The 17,401-nt window shown below is 35.6% G+C and overlaps 1 protein-coding gene across 4 annotated transcripts in view; it reads right to left on the bottom strand.

The window, feature by feature from the left end:
* LOC108968692 (GTPase-activating protein CdGAPr) overlaps positions 1–17,401 on the bottom strand; it is a 204,431-nt gene that overhangs the window by 53,232 nt on the left and 133,798 nt on the right. For all 4 annotated transcript variants that reach the window (XM_018932861.1, XM_018932864.1, XM_018932862.1 and 1 more), the window contains one exon: positions 92–1,041. In XM_018932861.1, coding sequence (XP_018788406.1) covers positions 92–715 — 624 coding nt within the window. In that variant the 5' untranslated portion in view covers positions 716–1,041. The remainder of the gene's footprint in view (positions 1–91; positions 1,042–17,401) is intronic.

Below are 17,401 nucleotides of genomic sequence, written 5' to 3'. Positions count from 1 at the left end.
ATCGATAAACAAAGTTTGAAATAAAAACGAAGTTGAGAAGTAAAAGAAAGGTATATAACATTAAATGAATTTCACATGCATATGCACTTACCCCTGCCACACTGTGTGCGGTCAGATGCTTGCCACCGCCCGATTTGCCAGCAATGCTGGCCACAGGACCAACACCACCAGCAGCTGGACTGCTCGACAACTGCATCGACTCATTGGAGTTGCCAGATATTTGTGATGAGTTCATTATTGAATTACCATCGCCAGCGGTGCCGGCATCCGACGTCAATAGATGAAAGTTTAATTGCACACCAGCGCCCAGAGCGCCACCCGCACCAACGCCACCAATAGCGCCAGCATTATAGTCCGTCGAGTTGGACTCGGTGTCACTGCCAGCAGCACCAGACGCTAGCATTGCAGTGTTCGGTGAATGAGAGTTGCTGCTGGTATTCCCATCTCCACCGGCCATGGACTGTGGTGTGGGTGTTGTCGGCGTCGGTGTCGGCGTGGGCGGCGGTAATTGCTGCAGTGTAGTCGATATCAAAGTAGGTGCGCCAATATGTGGTACCATGTGGCTGCTGCTGCCGGAGTTATTGTGATTGCTTGCCATATTCTGCAATTTAGATTTACTGCTTGTCTTTGCTGCCGCTGTTGTTTTTACTATTTTATGTGGCTGTCCATGTACATTTCCGCTAGTTGAGTTTAGTGCACGCCATTTTTCCGACATCCCGCGTTTTTCAGTTTGTGACGTGGCCGGTACGCGTGAAACGCGAATGCGCGGCAGCTATCCGCCAGCGTAAGGAGGTGTGTCCAAAGCGTTAACGTGCGCAAAAAGTCAGCCACTTGCTTGCCGCGCCGCGCATAAAATTCACACTCGCACTTAGGGCAACATTAAGAGGAGCTCGTCGTCAGTTTGTTAACGGAGTCAAGCTCAGAAGGCTTGCGGCTGGAGCTTGTCACAAAGGTTCGTCAAATTGTTCGTATTGTCAGTGTCCGTCCACTAATTCTGTTCGGCGTCCAAATGATGCGTTGGTGCTGTCTTTAGTAAATCATCTGCAAAGAGAATTAAGTAAATGATACAAAATTAGTGAGGTTATGACAATTATAGGTATGTATTGTATGAAGAAAACAAAAAGGTCTTTGTTTTCAAAAAAAAAATATTTCATATTTTGAACTAAAGTAATACTCCAAAACAAAATAGTATCAAAAGAATAAGCTTTAAAATATATAGCTTGCTTTGGAACATTTAGGTTTATGTGTTTGGTCGCTATACAATTACAGCTACTTCCTTTATAAATCGTTTCAAAAGAACTCTCAGATCCATGATTGCCGACCTTATCAAAGCTCATAAATCCGAAACATAAAAGGAATTTACACGGAATACAGATGAAGCTGGAGCGAACTTCAACTCAGGCTTCGATAGACGTCACTACACCGAAAATCGTGGTAAACCAAGGATAGCTTCCGATCGACCCAAAATTGAAGTTTAAGGCAGAAAGTCTACAATAAAAATGAGTTAGGGCTTGCACTGCGACGTATGATTTATTGTCCTCTTCCATCTATGACAAGTACCCACAGAGACCCAGGATTCTTATAAAGTGCATCCAAAAACAACGAGAATTTAAAATCTAATAACTGATGTAGACCCAAATTAATATCGGACCGCAAAATAGGACTCCGGTCTCAACAGCATTCTCTTAGATTTATTTAACACATGCCATCTGCCGTCTTGTCGTCCTGAAGAATACTACAGAAAGCTCGATTGTCGTCTTGTCCGAAAAACAAGATAGAAACCTCGACTGTTACCCACATAACCTCACTTCTTACAAAAGATTGATGACCACAAATGATGTCAAAATCAAAGTTCCTCTTATCGAATAAAAAGGCGTTTGGGCTTTTTTCTTAAGTTGACAAGTTCATCAGATGTCTACAGGCTAAGCCCGAATAATTTAGCAAAGCAAGTAAGTAAGAGATTTTCAATATCAAAAAACCTTTGCTTGATTTCAAAAAGATAACGAAAGAGTGATCACGTCAACTCGAGCAAATATCACAGAGCAACCATAAACTACGAAAAGCTTTCTATCTTGGCAATCGTCAAGAATTAGTAGAAAGCTACATATTTCTTTCCATACTTAAGGAGAGTAGCTGTTGTTGTAAAAAGAATAGCTTAGTGTCACACTCAGCGAAGAGCTTCGAAAATTCTGTAGAAACTTGCCACAATTTTTATTATTTTTTCTTTTTTGTATTATTTGACATTCTTCAATGTAAGACTTTTCTTATCTACATTTTATTCGGCATGTTGTCACTCTTGACAGCCAATTTCGTCAATTTGATTCCTTTTCTAATCAACATCGGGTATATGAGTTAGTAGATCAATTTCATAGTTCAATGACATTTTCAGTTGAACGGGCAGCACATGCCTATGAATACATACATATGTACATGTGCTATGTATACATGGGTACTGTATGACACATATCAAATGAAAATCTTTATGACCGCTACCGAAATAATGGTTGGCTCATATTGAAAGCCCTTTTTTATTTGATTATTTTACGCATGAAATCATTTGAAAAAACAATTACATAAAAAATTTATTAAATATTATGTGAGAGTATTTGGTTACGCGGCTGAATCACCCTACGAAATTTTGTACAAATGTTTGTATGTAAGTACATGTATGTATACAAGTTGTTTGGTTTACAGAGCGGCACGTAGAGGTAAATAGTTTTTTACGTTTGTAATAGAGTTGACTGATTAGTTTATTCTGGGAAATTAAGCCAAACTCAGCTCTATAAATATACTATTCGAAATTTATTTCATTAATTTCCATTCCCCTGCAATTCTCTTAAAAAATCACATTATTACTCGCCAAAAAAAACACTTTTTCGAAGCCTACGAATCCACCATCTCTTAGCCCACATAAGTTCAAGAAATAAATTTCAATATAATTTCTAACAGAATAAGCACTTTTTAGAAGAAATTGTTTGACTCAAAGCCTCATGTTGATTACTTGCCCAATTTATTATTTCGACGATATTTTCGAGATAGCAGTTTTGTTGATAGTATGTCTCGCCTGCGTCTGCGCTTCAGGGGCAATATGACCTTGCCCAAGCGCAGCACTTGAAGTCATGCTGGAGCTCATACCGCTGCATCTAGCTATCCAATAAGTAGCGAAACATACCATGCTGCTCATGCCAGCAGAGGTTTTTAACAAAGGGAAGATAATGTGTTCTCAACAATTGAAGGCCCTAGGGGGAGACACGAGCATCTCAATTGCAACCAGCTTAGCGATAGTCAAGCGACAATAAAACGATCTCAGCTTATGAGGTCAAATCGCTTTTAGTGAAGCAGTGAAGCAGTGGAAGACTGAACCGCTTATCAGTTTTCTACCGTGTACAGCTGATCTGAGTGCCGGGTCATAAAGCGAACTAGGCAGCTCTGCGGCAGCGTCCAGGATGATGAACTCAGAACCATGCATTACGATGCGGTATAGCCCGCCGCATGGAAGAGAGAGTGGGAAGAGAAATGTACTGGCAGGAGGAATCTATCACGCCAAGCTGCTACTAGGAGGATACAACCTTGCAAATGTTTAAAGAAATGATCAACCTCCCCCGACACAAATTCCACCTTCTTGTCGCGCTCTATACAGGGCACTGCAGGTTCGGGAAGCACTTTTCCCAAATGGGCAAACTACCGCTTTGCGACATAAAACAGGAAACTGCAGAACACCTGATTCTAGATTGTCCAAGAATTTGTAGAAGCAGGCTCCATCTCCGTGTACAAGGATTACATCACCTTTGTGACCGCATGTGATATAGAAGAGACATATATATACATTCATTATTAAACCAGCCCAAATATCCAAGTAGTCGATAAAGATCACATCTTGCGATCTCAGAAAAAAAGAGTGGCCAACCTCCCTCTAGTCGGAAAGGTCGACTTTGGCATTAAAAACGAAAAGTCACCGCATACATTATACAAGCTTTCATTGATTTTACAGCTCGATACCTCGACTAAACTTTTCACTGTAATCATTTATTCAGAGTGAAACTATGTTTTCATCAAGCTCCCCTTGTAAAGATGTACAGCAACTAAATCAAATTATCAAGTAAAAACAAACAATGACAAAAATTTATATGAAAATTTTGAAAATAAATTGGACTCTTCCGCAGTATTGCTCAGCTGCTAATTCTAACTTACGCCACATATCCTCATTTCATATGAAGAACTTAAATAGATGTAGCTTTCTTAGAGCATCACAAACTCGTGACTATTTTTTTTTTCCTAAGCCACATCACATTACATCACACTTTTACGTATCAACTGTCAAAGAGCAAAAGCAAATGTCAAAATGAGTAATAATAATAAAAAGAGTCGCTCATAAATGTCATTGTCAAGTGGCAGAACGTGAGGCGCACTTTGTTGCGATGATGAGTATGTAAATGTGTGTATGTAAATATGTACATACATGCATGTACATATATAGGTATGTATGTATCTACATAAGTATGTTTGTATATATGTAACTGTCATATCTAGTTACTAAGCATTCTTGATGGCTAATTCTGTCACTGAAGAACGACGCTATCAATTCTAACTCGTCTAAGCGCTAAATTACGAGGTGAGCAGTTATTGTTATACCCCGAACAGAGTATATGAAGTTTACCATTGTAACATCCAGAAGGAAGGTCCAGCACGCAGTGAAGAAAAGTCGTAGCTGAGAGTGTACACGAACACCGTGGAGAGTCATCGCTTCGCTCCATAGGCTCTGGAAAAGTTCCAAGGAGATACGACGTTTTCGGGTCAAATTTTGTTCAGCGATCAAGCCCATTTCTAACTACACGGGCATGTAAACAAGCAAAATTGCTGGATTTCGACGAAGAGTAACCTGAAAAGATTCAAGAGCTGCTATTTCATACATAAAAAACAACGGTTTAGTGTGGTTTACTGGCTGGTGGAATCATTGGTCCATATTTCTTCAAAAATTATGCCCCTAAGAACGTAAACGTCAATGGCGACCGTTGTCGCGCCATGATAACCGGATATTTGATGCCCGAAATCGAAGCTCGTGATCTCGGCGATATTTGGTTTCAACAAATCGGCACCATTTCCCACACATCGCATTAATCCATAGATTTATTGAGAGAACCCTTTGGTGAGGAAATATATTCACGTTTTGGACCGATCGATTGGTCAACAAAATCCTGTGATATCACACTATTAGTCTTTTTAAAGGTGGAACTTTTCAAGCGCTTCGATTCAGGCCTTTGAAGAAAAACATTCATTTCATTCGCCAGTTACCGGTCGAAATGCTCGAAAGAGTCATCGAAATTTTGATTCAACCGATAGACCATCTGAGACGGAGGCGCGGCCAACATTTGAATGAGATAATCTTCAAAAAATAAATGCCAAAGTATGTATGTTCCTTTGAATATACACTCCTCTCAAAATTTAAGTTCTAAACCTCGTAATGGATTACCCTTTAAATGCCATATAAACTGACCGCTCAAAATCAAGTGCTTTATTTTTTCTTTTGTGTGGAGTATCATAGCTCCGGTTCAACCGAAGTTAAATATTTTTTGGGATTTTTGTTTTATTGTTGTTGAATGTTTTTGTAATTGGGTAGCACGTTTGCATATAAAACATTTAAGCACTTACTCACATTTTTATGTAAATTTTTGTCGCTTTTTTACTGACACACGCTGACTTTCATTTAATTTTTCGAGAGCATATAGAAATATAGTATGTCGGTGCATATATTAAATATATACATATGTATATGCAATAGTTATAAGCAAACTCTTGACAACGCATTTATGCCCATATACTGGCTCCCATATACATTTGTATCTAAATCGGGGGAGACGGTTGTAGTGGTGCATGCGCACGCAAAGCAACTCGTTAAAATGAAATAAAACTCAAGTGGCTATGGCTCAAGCGCGCTTATTTCTCTAGCTTATCATTTATTTGCCGAACGTCGCATAATTTCATTATTTCTTTTATTTGCTTTCGGCACACATGTCAGTCGTTTAGACAATATGCGAACTGATACGTTTGTAAATAAACATGAATTTATGCATTTTTCAATTGTTTGGTGTTTGGTTGTTGTTGCTATAATATGTGCTTGCTTGCGCGTCCGTCTGCTTGTTACTTGTAGTCAAAAGCGGGTTTGTTTTGATTTTTTTTTTGTCATTTATTTATAAATTATGTCTATTTTTTGGACGGTTTACTGTAGCTTTCTTCGCGTCTGTTTTTCTCGCCGTCATTCGCTATTATTATTTAAATAAGCTTAAATTCAATAAATTGCTGTTAGTTGACAAAAGTGATTGACCTTAAATTAATTGGCGTCTCTAATAGAGTTCTAAGTAGCGTCTTTATGACGTAATCGCGATAGAATTGTGTACCGTTAGGAGTAATGTGTCTGCATGTCTTTTGAAATATTCATTTAAACGTTATATAAGAAATTTCAGTTAACTCTAAAGCTATTATATAAGAAAATACATAATTTCTAATTAGATTTTCATGTTATGCCCACACTGAGACAATTTTTGTAGAATAATATGAAGAGATTTTTAATCTTGTAGATAATATCAGCTGTATAGAAAAGTTCGTCTTAGAAAATACAATAAAAAGTCATATGTTATTTGTTCACGGAGACATACTAAAACTATTAGTTTGTCAAAAAAGTCTTGCGGTATTTTCGCTGAGAAGCACGTAGTTCTAGTTTTATTCGTCGCATCAGGTCATGCTATACCTTTTGGAAAGCTCATTTCAACCGCTAACGCGTGTTTGATTGATTTCGTCGATTGAGTCGTTTCTTCTAAGTCGTTCGTGAGTTATAGCGTCGCAAACATGGAGCAAAATAAAGAGAAAATACGGCATATTTTACAGTAACTACTACTACGATAAAGGCAAAAATGCATCTCAAGCCGCCAATAAAATTTGTGCAGTTTATGGACCCGATACAGTTTCCATTTCCACCGCACAATGATGGTTTCAACTTTTTCGTTCTGATGCAGGGGTGGTCGAAGATGCGCTACGCTCCGGAAGGCCTGTCATCGAAAATTGCGATAAAATCGATGAATTGGTCGAAAGAGACCGGAATAGTAGCAGCCGTAGCATCCGTCAAGTGCTGGGCATGAGTCATCAAAAAAAAATTTTATTAACAATTGAAAATTTTTGACAAACTAATATTAACACATAGCACTGAAGTTGTCGCAAGAACTCTATTTTTATGAGGTAAATATGTCCTACTAAACCGGAGCTCTGGTCAAACTTGGCAGTAGTCTCAATAAATGTTCTAGTCGCACTCGTGGTCAGGTTTTCAATAAGTTTTCTAAAGCATTATATCTTTTGCATTCTTAAGCGGCTCTGACAATATTGCTTCTTTAGACAAATTCCTAAGGGTCTTTTTATTAAAATCTCTGTGCCATTTTTTAAGATCGACGTTTTATAACCCGTAAAATGGAAAGTATTTGAGTACAGAACTACATATTTTTAACGCGTCTTGAATCGAAATGAATGGATAAGAGGACGGGTGGAAGAAAAAAATAATGAATGAATAGATATGTAGGTGTGGATATGGATAGAATTATAGATGAATGGATATGAATAGATGGAAATGCAGATGTGAGTATGGATGAATGGACGCTGATCCATAAATTTATGGATGGATGGATAAGTACGTGGGTAGATGGATGGATTGAGGAATGGAGAGCTGATCCACAAAAGAATGAATGAATAGTTGGATAGATAAATATATAAATGGTTGGATAGGTAGATGGGTGATTGGATGGATGAATGGGTGGATGATCCATTAAAGGATGGATGGATATTTAGATGAACAAAAAGATGGGTAGATGGATAGATATATGGACAGATAGATGAATGTATGGACGAATGGATAGATGAATGAATTGATGAATAGACAGCTGATCCATAAAAGAATGAATGAATAGGGGCAGGTAAATAGATAGATGGATATATAGATAGATTGATGGAAGAATGTATAAATGACTGAATGGATGGATAGTAAAATGAAAAGATGTATGGGTGTATAAATGGATAGGTGAATGGGTAGATGCATGGATGGATAAATAAATGGATGAATGGACAGCTAAATAAATGGATGCAAAGAGATACGATGGATGTATAAATGCATGAATGGGTAGATAGATTGGCAATAAAAAGCTTTATTTTCATCAGAAGTCTAAGGTACCGCCTTTGGGAATGTAACTCACGCGCTTCAAGGAAGCCAACGGTCTATAATTTTTTTTTTTTTTTTATCTTAAAGATACATTTATGGATATCTCTGAAATTTCCTTGTTGTTTCTTAAAGCTTTCATTCCTAAACATAGCAATAAAGTTTCCAAGCTGAAGCAGCAGAGATTGACAGGATTTGTATATCCAGGATATTTCATGATATGGGATGGGATCATGGAAATATTAGCTAATTGGCATTGAAGCAAATCTGAACCGAAAAATGCAGCATCTCACGAGAGCTATGTTCCCGGTTCCACAGCCAACCAATGCCAAGAAAGAACGCAGAGACTGACAGGGCTTGTAGAATAGGAATATTTCTTGAAAGAGAACACAGACTAATTGGTAATGAAGGAAGTAAAACCCAGAAAATGCACCGTCAAAGTTCTCGATCCCACAACACATGCCAAGAAGGAAAGTAAAGACTCACAGTGCTTGTACAACGGGTGTATTTCTTGAAAGGGAACAAAATCTAATTGGTATTGAAGTAAAATAAAATCCAGAAAATGCATAGTCTTACAATAGCTAAGTTCTCGGTCCCACAGTTAACAAATGTCAAGAGGGAATTTTAACTCTATTAAAAGAGAGTCTTCTTTAACTCTACTAGAACTGCAAAAGTTCGCATGAATTCTACATTTTTCATTACTCTATAAAAGTTCCGCAAGCGAAACATCATAGTTGGTGTGGGAATATTGCCAGCCTTCCTAAAACAGCTCAAGCTTTTAAGTTAAGACAAGCGTTCCTGGTCAGAATTATATTATTTTAAAATTTTATTTGCGGGCGTCCCAAAGTCTCTTGTTTTATGACAGCAATATAACAGTAAATGTCACAGTTTATTGACATACTAAATTCGGCGTCTTGTCTTCCAACACATTTGCGGTTTCTTATGGTGATTGGATGGTTGAGCTTCGCCTTAATTTGCTACCACTACAATCAATTAAATTAAAAATACCCATTTATAGCGCATTAATAGCCGATCGATAGTCATAAATTTATCATAGCATTTAAGCGTATTTAAAACCGATTTATCACATTTTCTGCAGCCGAACGGTGTGAAGCAGAAGAGGAAGGAGATGAGAGCAACGAATTTTTTGAAGATAATACAAAAACAAAAACGACCGTAAACATGACACGAGATGCTTGGAGCTTGATAAATTTAAGCGAGCATTTAAATACACACAAAGCTTTAATTTATTATATAATTAAAAGCAATCGAATTATGGGTGTGCAAAAGTAGGCAGAGGAATGTGTGAAGAATGCGATAAATCTGAAGACGTTAACTACTTAGCCATGAAAGAAATGATAAAAAATGAAAAGCAAAAACAAGAAATATCATAAAAGGTATAGAAATGCTGTAAGAAGTGATAAACAAGTGAGTCGCTTTTGAAAAAAAAACGCGTGGTAAGAGTTACTGATGCTTAATGAAGAAGATAAAAAAATGTACATACATACGGCAAGAAAGCGGTGTAAAAAATAAATCATGAAACAGCAGGTTAACTAAAACGCAGAAGAGCACATAATTAAAGATTACTGAACTGAGAAGAGACCATGCAGTATTGATTAATGTTGGAGTTTGTGAAGATAAAGCAAATATGGAAGATTCGCGAGGAGAGCGCGATAAGACTGTGGTTTTCGAGATTGTGGAAAACTCTCTTCTGTTCAAAAACAGTCTCTGCTGAACAAACCCAGAGATACAGGTTCATTTACAGATATGCAAAGGTGTATTGTCATGTGGAGGAGACAGTAAGAAATAGTTCCGTGGTATTTTTTGCGAACTGCGAATTCCGTATGGCTTTATCTTCGTTTATTAATAACATGAAAGTAACAGTATAATCTAGAAGAAAATAATATGAAGCTGTTAAATGAATCTGGCGATCAGTAATCTGCAAAAAAATTTCTTAACAGTCAAAATCTGCCGTTTAAAGCTCCCATATAATCCAGCCATTGGTAATTACCAAAGGAGAACTTGAAAATTTGTAAATAGTTACATATTGCCTATTCTTCGAAATCCAAGGAAATATTTCAAACTATAAGATAATCTCGAAACTCCAAAGAGTTCTACACTAAATAATATGAAGTTGGATAGATCTCACACTTCGATTGGGAAGTCCATTTTCATTCGGTCAGATTAGCAACTTTTTCGCAAACTATTATTTCTGGTAGCCCGTGGTAGAAAGTTCATGAAAGCACACGATTCACCAGTCAACTGTGAAATCTGGATTATGGGTGTAAAGAATGATGTTGAGGCAATCTCGTCTCGAATAGTGGAAACGAAGATGTGTTTTGTTTGTAACAAACGCCTCTGATTCAATATCAAGACGCGTGCTAGACAGAAAAGGTCCAGACTGGCAAACTCTATAAAAATTCGTGTTTTGTTAAAGTCAAATGAGAGCTCTCAGGTTACCAAGTAAGATGCCAAACGTAGCGCAATGAATTTTTATCCCAATGTGAGCGACTCCAGGGATCCCATTATTACTTTGCTATCTAAAGAATCAATTACCTCTTCAACAGCGTTTAATCTAACCGACAGCTGTCTCACTCGCTTCCTCAAAGGCCGCTTCTTTAATATATATTATACTAAAGAAATAATCTAGATCTGGTCTTGTAACTATCGTTTTGTAAGAGGGTTAAGTACAACTGACTATCGGGTGTAATTAGATAAAGCAATTGTTGATGAGAGACTCAAAGAAGAAGAATTTTACAAAAATAAAATTTCAACTTCGAAAATATAAAAAGAGTAATAAGTTGTAGAAGAAAAAAGTCCCTCACTTATTGAAACATCCTTGTGACGTGACTTTTAACTCAAAAGCAGAAGAATCAGAAGTAATTAGTACAGATGGCTGTAGCTGTGGCAGCGGCAAATAACACCAAGAAAAGAATCGCAGAAACAAATACAAGTAAAGATAAAGATCTTTTTAAAGAATTATAGCGCATATGCAAATTAAGTTAGAATTTTTCAAGCATTCTATGTAAAGCCCACCAAAACTGTTGAATATTCTTGAATTTTAAATATTTTTAACCTCAAAATACAATTTTATGCACATCCCCTATATCTACAAATACACAGAAGTTACAAAAACTATTTAATTACTATTGTTATAACGGTAAAGTTAGCACCAAATATTGTTTATCGCCAAGTAACGGTTGCTACTGTTGGAGAGTTTTGATCTATTGCATATTAATTAGACTTATAGTCTACAGAGTTGTATTGTCTCTGCAAAATACAATAGCTCAAAATTATATCATGAAAATAGAACTCGCACGTGTTTTTAGCAATAATATTGCATGCAGAATCGTTTCCAGCAGATTTGAAGACAATGTGAAACCCAGACGTGCTTATGAATAATAGCAAAAAAGATTTCTGTTGTCTAACTTGTGCATTTCTTAATTAGCGCAGATAGTAGAAGATACACTAATAAAGTTAGATTTAAGACAATACAATATTGTATTAGTTTAAGCTATCAGAGTCGAGATTTAAGCAATGGTATGCTAATTGACATAATAGCAATATCAAATTTACAAATTAAAGTCAATGCAATAACTATGAATATACATGTGTGTTAGGGTGGGTAAAAAAAAACAAATATTTTTTTTCGCTTTGTAGTCTGAAAAATTGTTTGATAGACACATCTAAGAAAGACTCTCCGTTTAACGGTTTTCTATATTTTTCTTATTATTAAAAAGCTAAATTAAGCTAAAAATTGATTATTTTAAATAAAAGAAAAAAGTAATAGAGTATCGTAAACACAAAAAGTAGTTTTTAAGGTGAGTAAACAAACATTTTGATATGGAGAACTCTAATACCAAAAGAGTTCAAGAATAGAAAGATCAACGACAGCAAATAACGGATGATCCAAGTAAAGACCTTTTCAAAGCTATTTTTTAACAGATCACGCGTGAGTCATGTCTATCATGTCATGCTATATTTACTTAGCATTGTTTAGCATTTCATCATAGAAAGACTTACGACTGAACAAGGTTACGAAAATTCACGTTCTATAAAAAATGTGTTTCGCGCACTTCGCTCAACATATGGTCCTACTGAGCGTACTATTCGGTAATTCTTGGAACGAATAGACCACGCTCAGCACGCAACAAAGAAATATAGCAGCCGTAGCTGACACTCTACTCGAAGACCGTGGAGAGTCGATTCAACCTCCAAGAAGATCCGAAGTTTTCGAACCAAACTTTGTTCAGCAATGCAGTCCATTTCTGGCTCAAGGGGTATGTAAACTAGCTGAATTGCCGCATTTGGGACGAAGAACAACCTGAAGCGATTCAAGTGCTGCCATTTTATCCAGAAAAAACAACGATTTGGTGCAGATTGTGGACTGGTGGAATCTTGGGTTCATATTTCTTCAAAAATGATGCCAGTGAAAACGTAGCCGCCAATAGCGACCGCTATCGCGCCTTCATAACCAACTATATGATGCCTGAAAGTGAAACTCGTGATCTCGACGATATTTAGTTTGCCGCCACATCGCATCAATGGATTTGTTGAGAAAACACTTAGCTGAACAGATAATTTCACGTTTTAGGCCGGGTTATATGTGTGATATCACACCATAAGCCTTTTTCCCATGAAGATATGTACGAAATTAGCATTCCCCATTAAATTTTAAGAGTCTGTGTTTTTTTCTTTAAAAAAAAAATTGATAACCATGAATTAGATCACCCTTTACACCATTGAAGTCCTGCCTTAAAAAGTCATAATGCCTATTGCTAGGATTTAAAATGAAGATACAAACCACTATGCCTTTTAAAATAGAATTTTCGCAAAATGTATTAGACTATTCGACAATTATCGACTATAACCTTCTATTTTATTAAGGAGCAAAGGCTTTTAGGAACACTGGATTTGTTTGAAAAAAAAAAAAGTATCTTATGTGAAGAAAGGCCTAAAATTGCCTTTCCTTTCAAACAAATTTTCAAAATTATAATAAAATGTTAATTTTTAGAAAACATATTTTTGAAATTTTCGAAAATGAAAAAATTTACTATATTAATAAATGTTAAATCGAAAATCTTCGAAAATAGTTAAAAAAAATTTCCTCTTTTTTCGAAGATCCGATTTTTACCCCTTATATTACAATTGATATAAAATTATTTTCGAAATTTCGAAGATTAAAAAAATTGCTCTTTCGGGACTCATGGTCGATGTAAAACCGAAAAAATTTGAATAAAAAAATTTTATTTTTTTTTTCGAAGATGCGTTTTGGACTACTTATATTAAGGTTATGTGCTTGTAGTACAAATGTTATACGTTTGCCATTAAAATAGCGGTAATGTGCGTGAAACTAATATTTTTACTTTTTGGAACTTAAATACTATAAATAATATTAATGTTCTTAATAATCTCAGTTTCGAAATTCAAAGGCAAGTATTTTTTTGTTTTGGGTCGATTTCGAAAAGCGGAGAATTAACAATTTTCTTATACCTCAACCTCGAGAAAAAAATTATTTAGATTCAATACCAAGAAAAAGAGTTTATTTTGCGGTAAAGAGTTTTTAATTACTTCGAAATTGCTTTAAATCTTTTGTAACGGCACAGTTAATTTTTCAGCATACTATATATTCCCCGGCAACAACTGTCAATCAGCATAAATGTATTGCATTAAGAAAATGTACAAAAAGAAACAACTGCAATTCTGCCTTAATGGACTGACTAAATTAAAACCAACTGTGGAGATTGGTGCTAGAACAAAAGACTAACTAAAAATAATTAAATTTTATAAAAAAAAAAAAATAAATGAATAATAATAATAAAGCGAAGCTATAATAGCCATCATAGGTTTACTCCTTATGGCAGAAAAAGATCATTACCATGATTTTGATCCCTCACTTTGTATGACAGCTATAAGCTACAGTTGTCCGATCTGAACAATATGTTGTATGAGATTGTACTAAAAAATTTTTCCATGCAAGGAAATGAGTTTGATGAGACAATGGAACGTCAGTATTTAAGGGTGGTCCGATTACGGCAATTAGGATACATAAGCAGCTTTTTGAGGAGATAAGGACTTTTTTAAAATTTCAGATCAATCAGACAGACGAACATGACTAAGTCGCGCTTGGAGTTTAGGCGTGTAAAAAGTGAGCTAAAAGTAATTTTCTGAGAAAATTTGTTTAAGGTATTATAAATAAACATTAACTCTGATTTAGAAATGTTTCAAATAGTTTGATTTCAGACAGAAAATTCCAATGGGACGCAAAGGAAAAAATTCTACTCTAGAACATATCCAGTTGGTAATTTTTCATCAAAAGAATGGAGAATCTTATAAAAAAATTGCAGAAATGACCAATATGAAAGTCAATACAGTGAGAGATATTGTTCGGCGTTACAAAAATGAAGGAAGAGAAACAACCGGGTAAACCTAAAAAGCTCAGTGAGAGAGAGCAGAAGGCAAACGAACGAAAAGTGAAGGCAAACCCCCTCTTAAGTGCACCAAAAATTGCCACAGAGATTGCGGAAGAGTTTGGTAAAGAGGTTTCGTCATCTAGCCTTTGGTGCAATCAAAAAACAGACAAGCACGTGTAAAATTCGCCAAGGAATATATTTCTAAACCAAAGAGTTGGTGGAATGACGTTTTATTTGCCGATGAGAGCAAATATAACGTCTTTGGGTCGGATGGACGTGTAAAAGTTTGGCGAAAACCTAACGAAGAGCTGCAACCGAAAAATTTACGGCCCACAATAAAGCATGGCAATGGTCACGTTATGGTGTGGGGATGTATGGCCGCAAAAGGGGTCGGGAAACTAGTTTTCATTAATGGGATAATGAACAAAGAGTCGTATCTCAATATCCTAAAAACCAATTTAAAATGTAGCGCAGAAAACCTTGGTATTTCAGAGTCGTTTAAATTTTACCAGGATAACGACCCGAAACATAAATCGCGGTTAGTGCAAGAGTGGCTTCTTTATAATTGCCCCAAAGTGCTCCACCCACCTCCCCAATCCCCTGATATAAACCCCATCAAGAACCTGTGGGATGAATTAGATCGTCAAATTCGCAAACATACGATTTCTTCAGTAACCGACCTGAAAATGAAGCTGCAGCAGGAATGGGATAATATATCGGCGGCATACACTGCTAAAATTGTCGAAAATTTGCCAAATAGGTTGAATGAAGTGCTTAAACAGAAGGGATATCCTACGAAATATTAATGTTTTTCGGTATTAATTTTTTTAATAATTTTGTGCCTTAAATACCAAAAAAGCGAATATTAATGAACGCCATTTTTATGTGTACCTGAAGTTTTTCGCTTTTTTTTTTTTTAGAATGGAATTCTGTATTATTTTTTTGCTTATGCGCACTACTTACTGTTGAATTATTTATTATAATAAAACAAACAAACCTAAATAACATTTTATTTTTACACTTCTTTTGTAGTTTGAATTGATGAGTTAGAGAAAACCGAATATTAATGACTCTGACTGTACATGATATGATATAATATATATAGGGATGTACTTTATAGGATCTCCGACATTTCCTTCTGGGTGTTACAAACTCCGTGGCAAACTTTACATACCTTGTTGAGGGTATAATAATTAAATTTTATTGAAAAATATATAAATAATAAAACAGATAAAAAAAAGTTAAGGAAATTATTTAGAATTTGTAAACGAATATCAAAAGTTAGCGAACCAACAACAACAACAAAGCAATAGCTACAAAAATTCAACTGGTTGATTGCATGCATAATCTCACGTATTTCAAAGGCATGTATGGATATGAGTGTATTTGTGTATTTACAGTAAATATGTGAATATATATATATATATATATTTCCGTACATATACATATACAGGTATATATATATTATATGTATGTGCAGACAATGCAACATTTGTGCGCCCATATCAAGAGTCGGCTAGTCGCAGACAAACGTTATTAGTTCCGGTCAATAACTTTCGATTTGTTGTTGGCCAACCGGTCGCCTAACTACGGTTTTGGTCTGTTGAGCTGTTGCTCGTGCAGTCAATTGGTCGGTAGGCTGTTTGTTGCTAGCTGTTTGTTTGCTAGCTGGCAGGGCTTTGTCGGTTAGCTGGCTGGTTGGCCGGTGGATGCAATGTGACGTTGCCAACTGGATTGATTGTTGCTTTTTTATTATTATTGTTGTTGTTCTTTTTGTAGTTGGTGTTGATGTTTGCTGGCGACCGGTTTAAGAGTATTGTGCCTCAGCAAGTCTCGTGTTGTTGTGTTTGTTTGTTTTTGTTGTGGCTGCAACAATTAAAGGCCTCCACATAAATATAAAAATATATGTACATACATATGTATGCTACGAACGAATATATATATACAACTGTAAGCACTCTTATTGATATCACTGTTGCTCACTTTACGGTATTTTTTATATACAATTCAGCAATCAGCCGTCCAGCCTTCTTCATTCATTTCATTCTGCGTTTAGTGTTGTTGTGTGCATTGTTTTTGTTTTTCAATTCGCTCTTTGCTGCATTCGCTGTTTGTCCCTTTATTTTTGAGTCGTTTACTTGCACGCCAACGCACATACACACGTATAAAACACACTCATACATACATACATATATACAAGTCACATTTCATTCCCACCAACAAACTGCTCCCCAGGCTACAACGATAAACTATTATTTATTTAATTAATTAATTTATTTATTTTTTATGTTTTTCTTTATTAACTATTTATTCAAGAAATTTTACGTAATCCAAAATTTAATTAAGTCTATTTGAATTTTAATATTTATAAACATAAACGAACTTAATTAATTTAGTAATGTCCGCCTGTCTGTATTTATCCGAACTTGTCTCTCAGTTTTTGAGATATCCGTCTCATATTTTGCACACGTGATTTTCTACCCAAAAACCTATATTATTTATTTTTCGGAAACCCAGATATTGAATCACTATAGCATATAGCTGCCATACAACTAACCGATCAAAATCGAATTCTTGTAAGGAAAGCTTTTTTATTTGTAAAGGTTGCGCCGAGAATATAGTTTTACATTATTTTTATTGAATTTTGAATAATATTTTCGTGTATATTGCATTATCAACGATTTCTTTAATTTTTAGTATTTCAGATTTAATTTTTTTATATTATTTCAAATTAAATAATTTTTTCCATACTTTATTTGAATTTAATTTTTTAATTAACCTTAATTAATTATAA

Source organism: Bactrocera latifrons, unplaced genomic scaffold (assembly GCF_001853355.1).
Source record: "Bactrocera latifrons isolate USDA-ARS-PBARC rearing strain unplaced genomic scaffold, ASM185335v1 scaffold_225, whole genome shotgun sequence".
NCBI classification, from domain to species: Eukaryota; Metazoa; Arthropoda; class Insecta; order Diptera; family Tephritidae; genus Bactrocera; species Bactrocera latifrons.
Note: the sequence above shows the minus strand (reverse complement) of the source record. Positions and strands in the feature narration are given on the sequence as shown.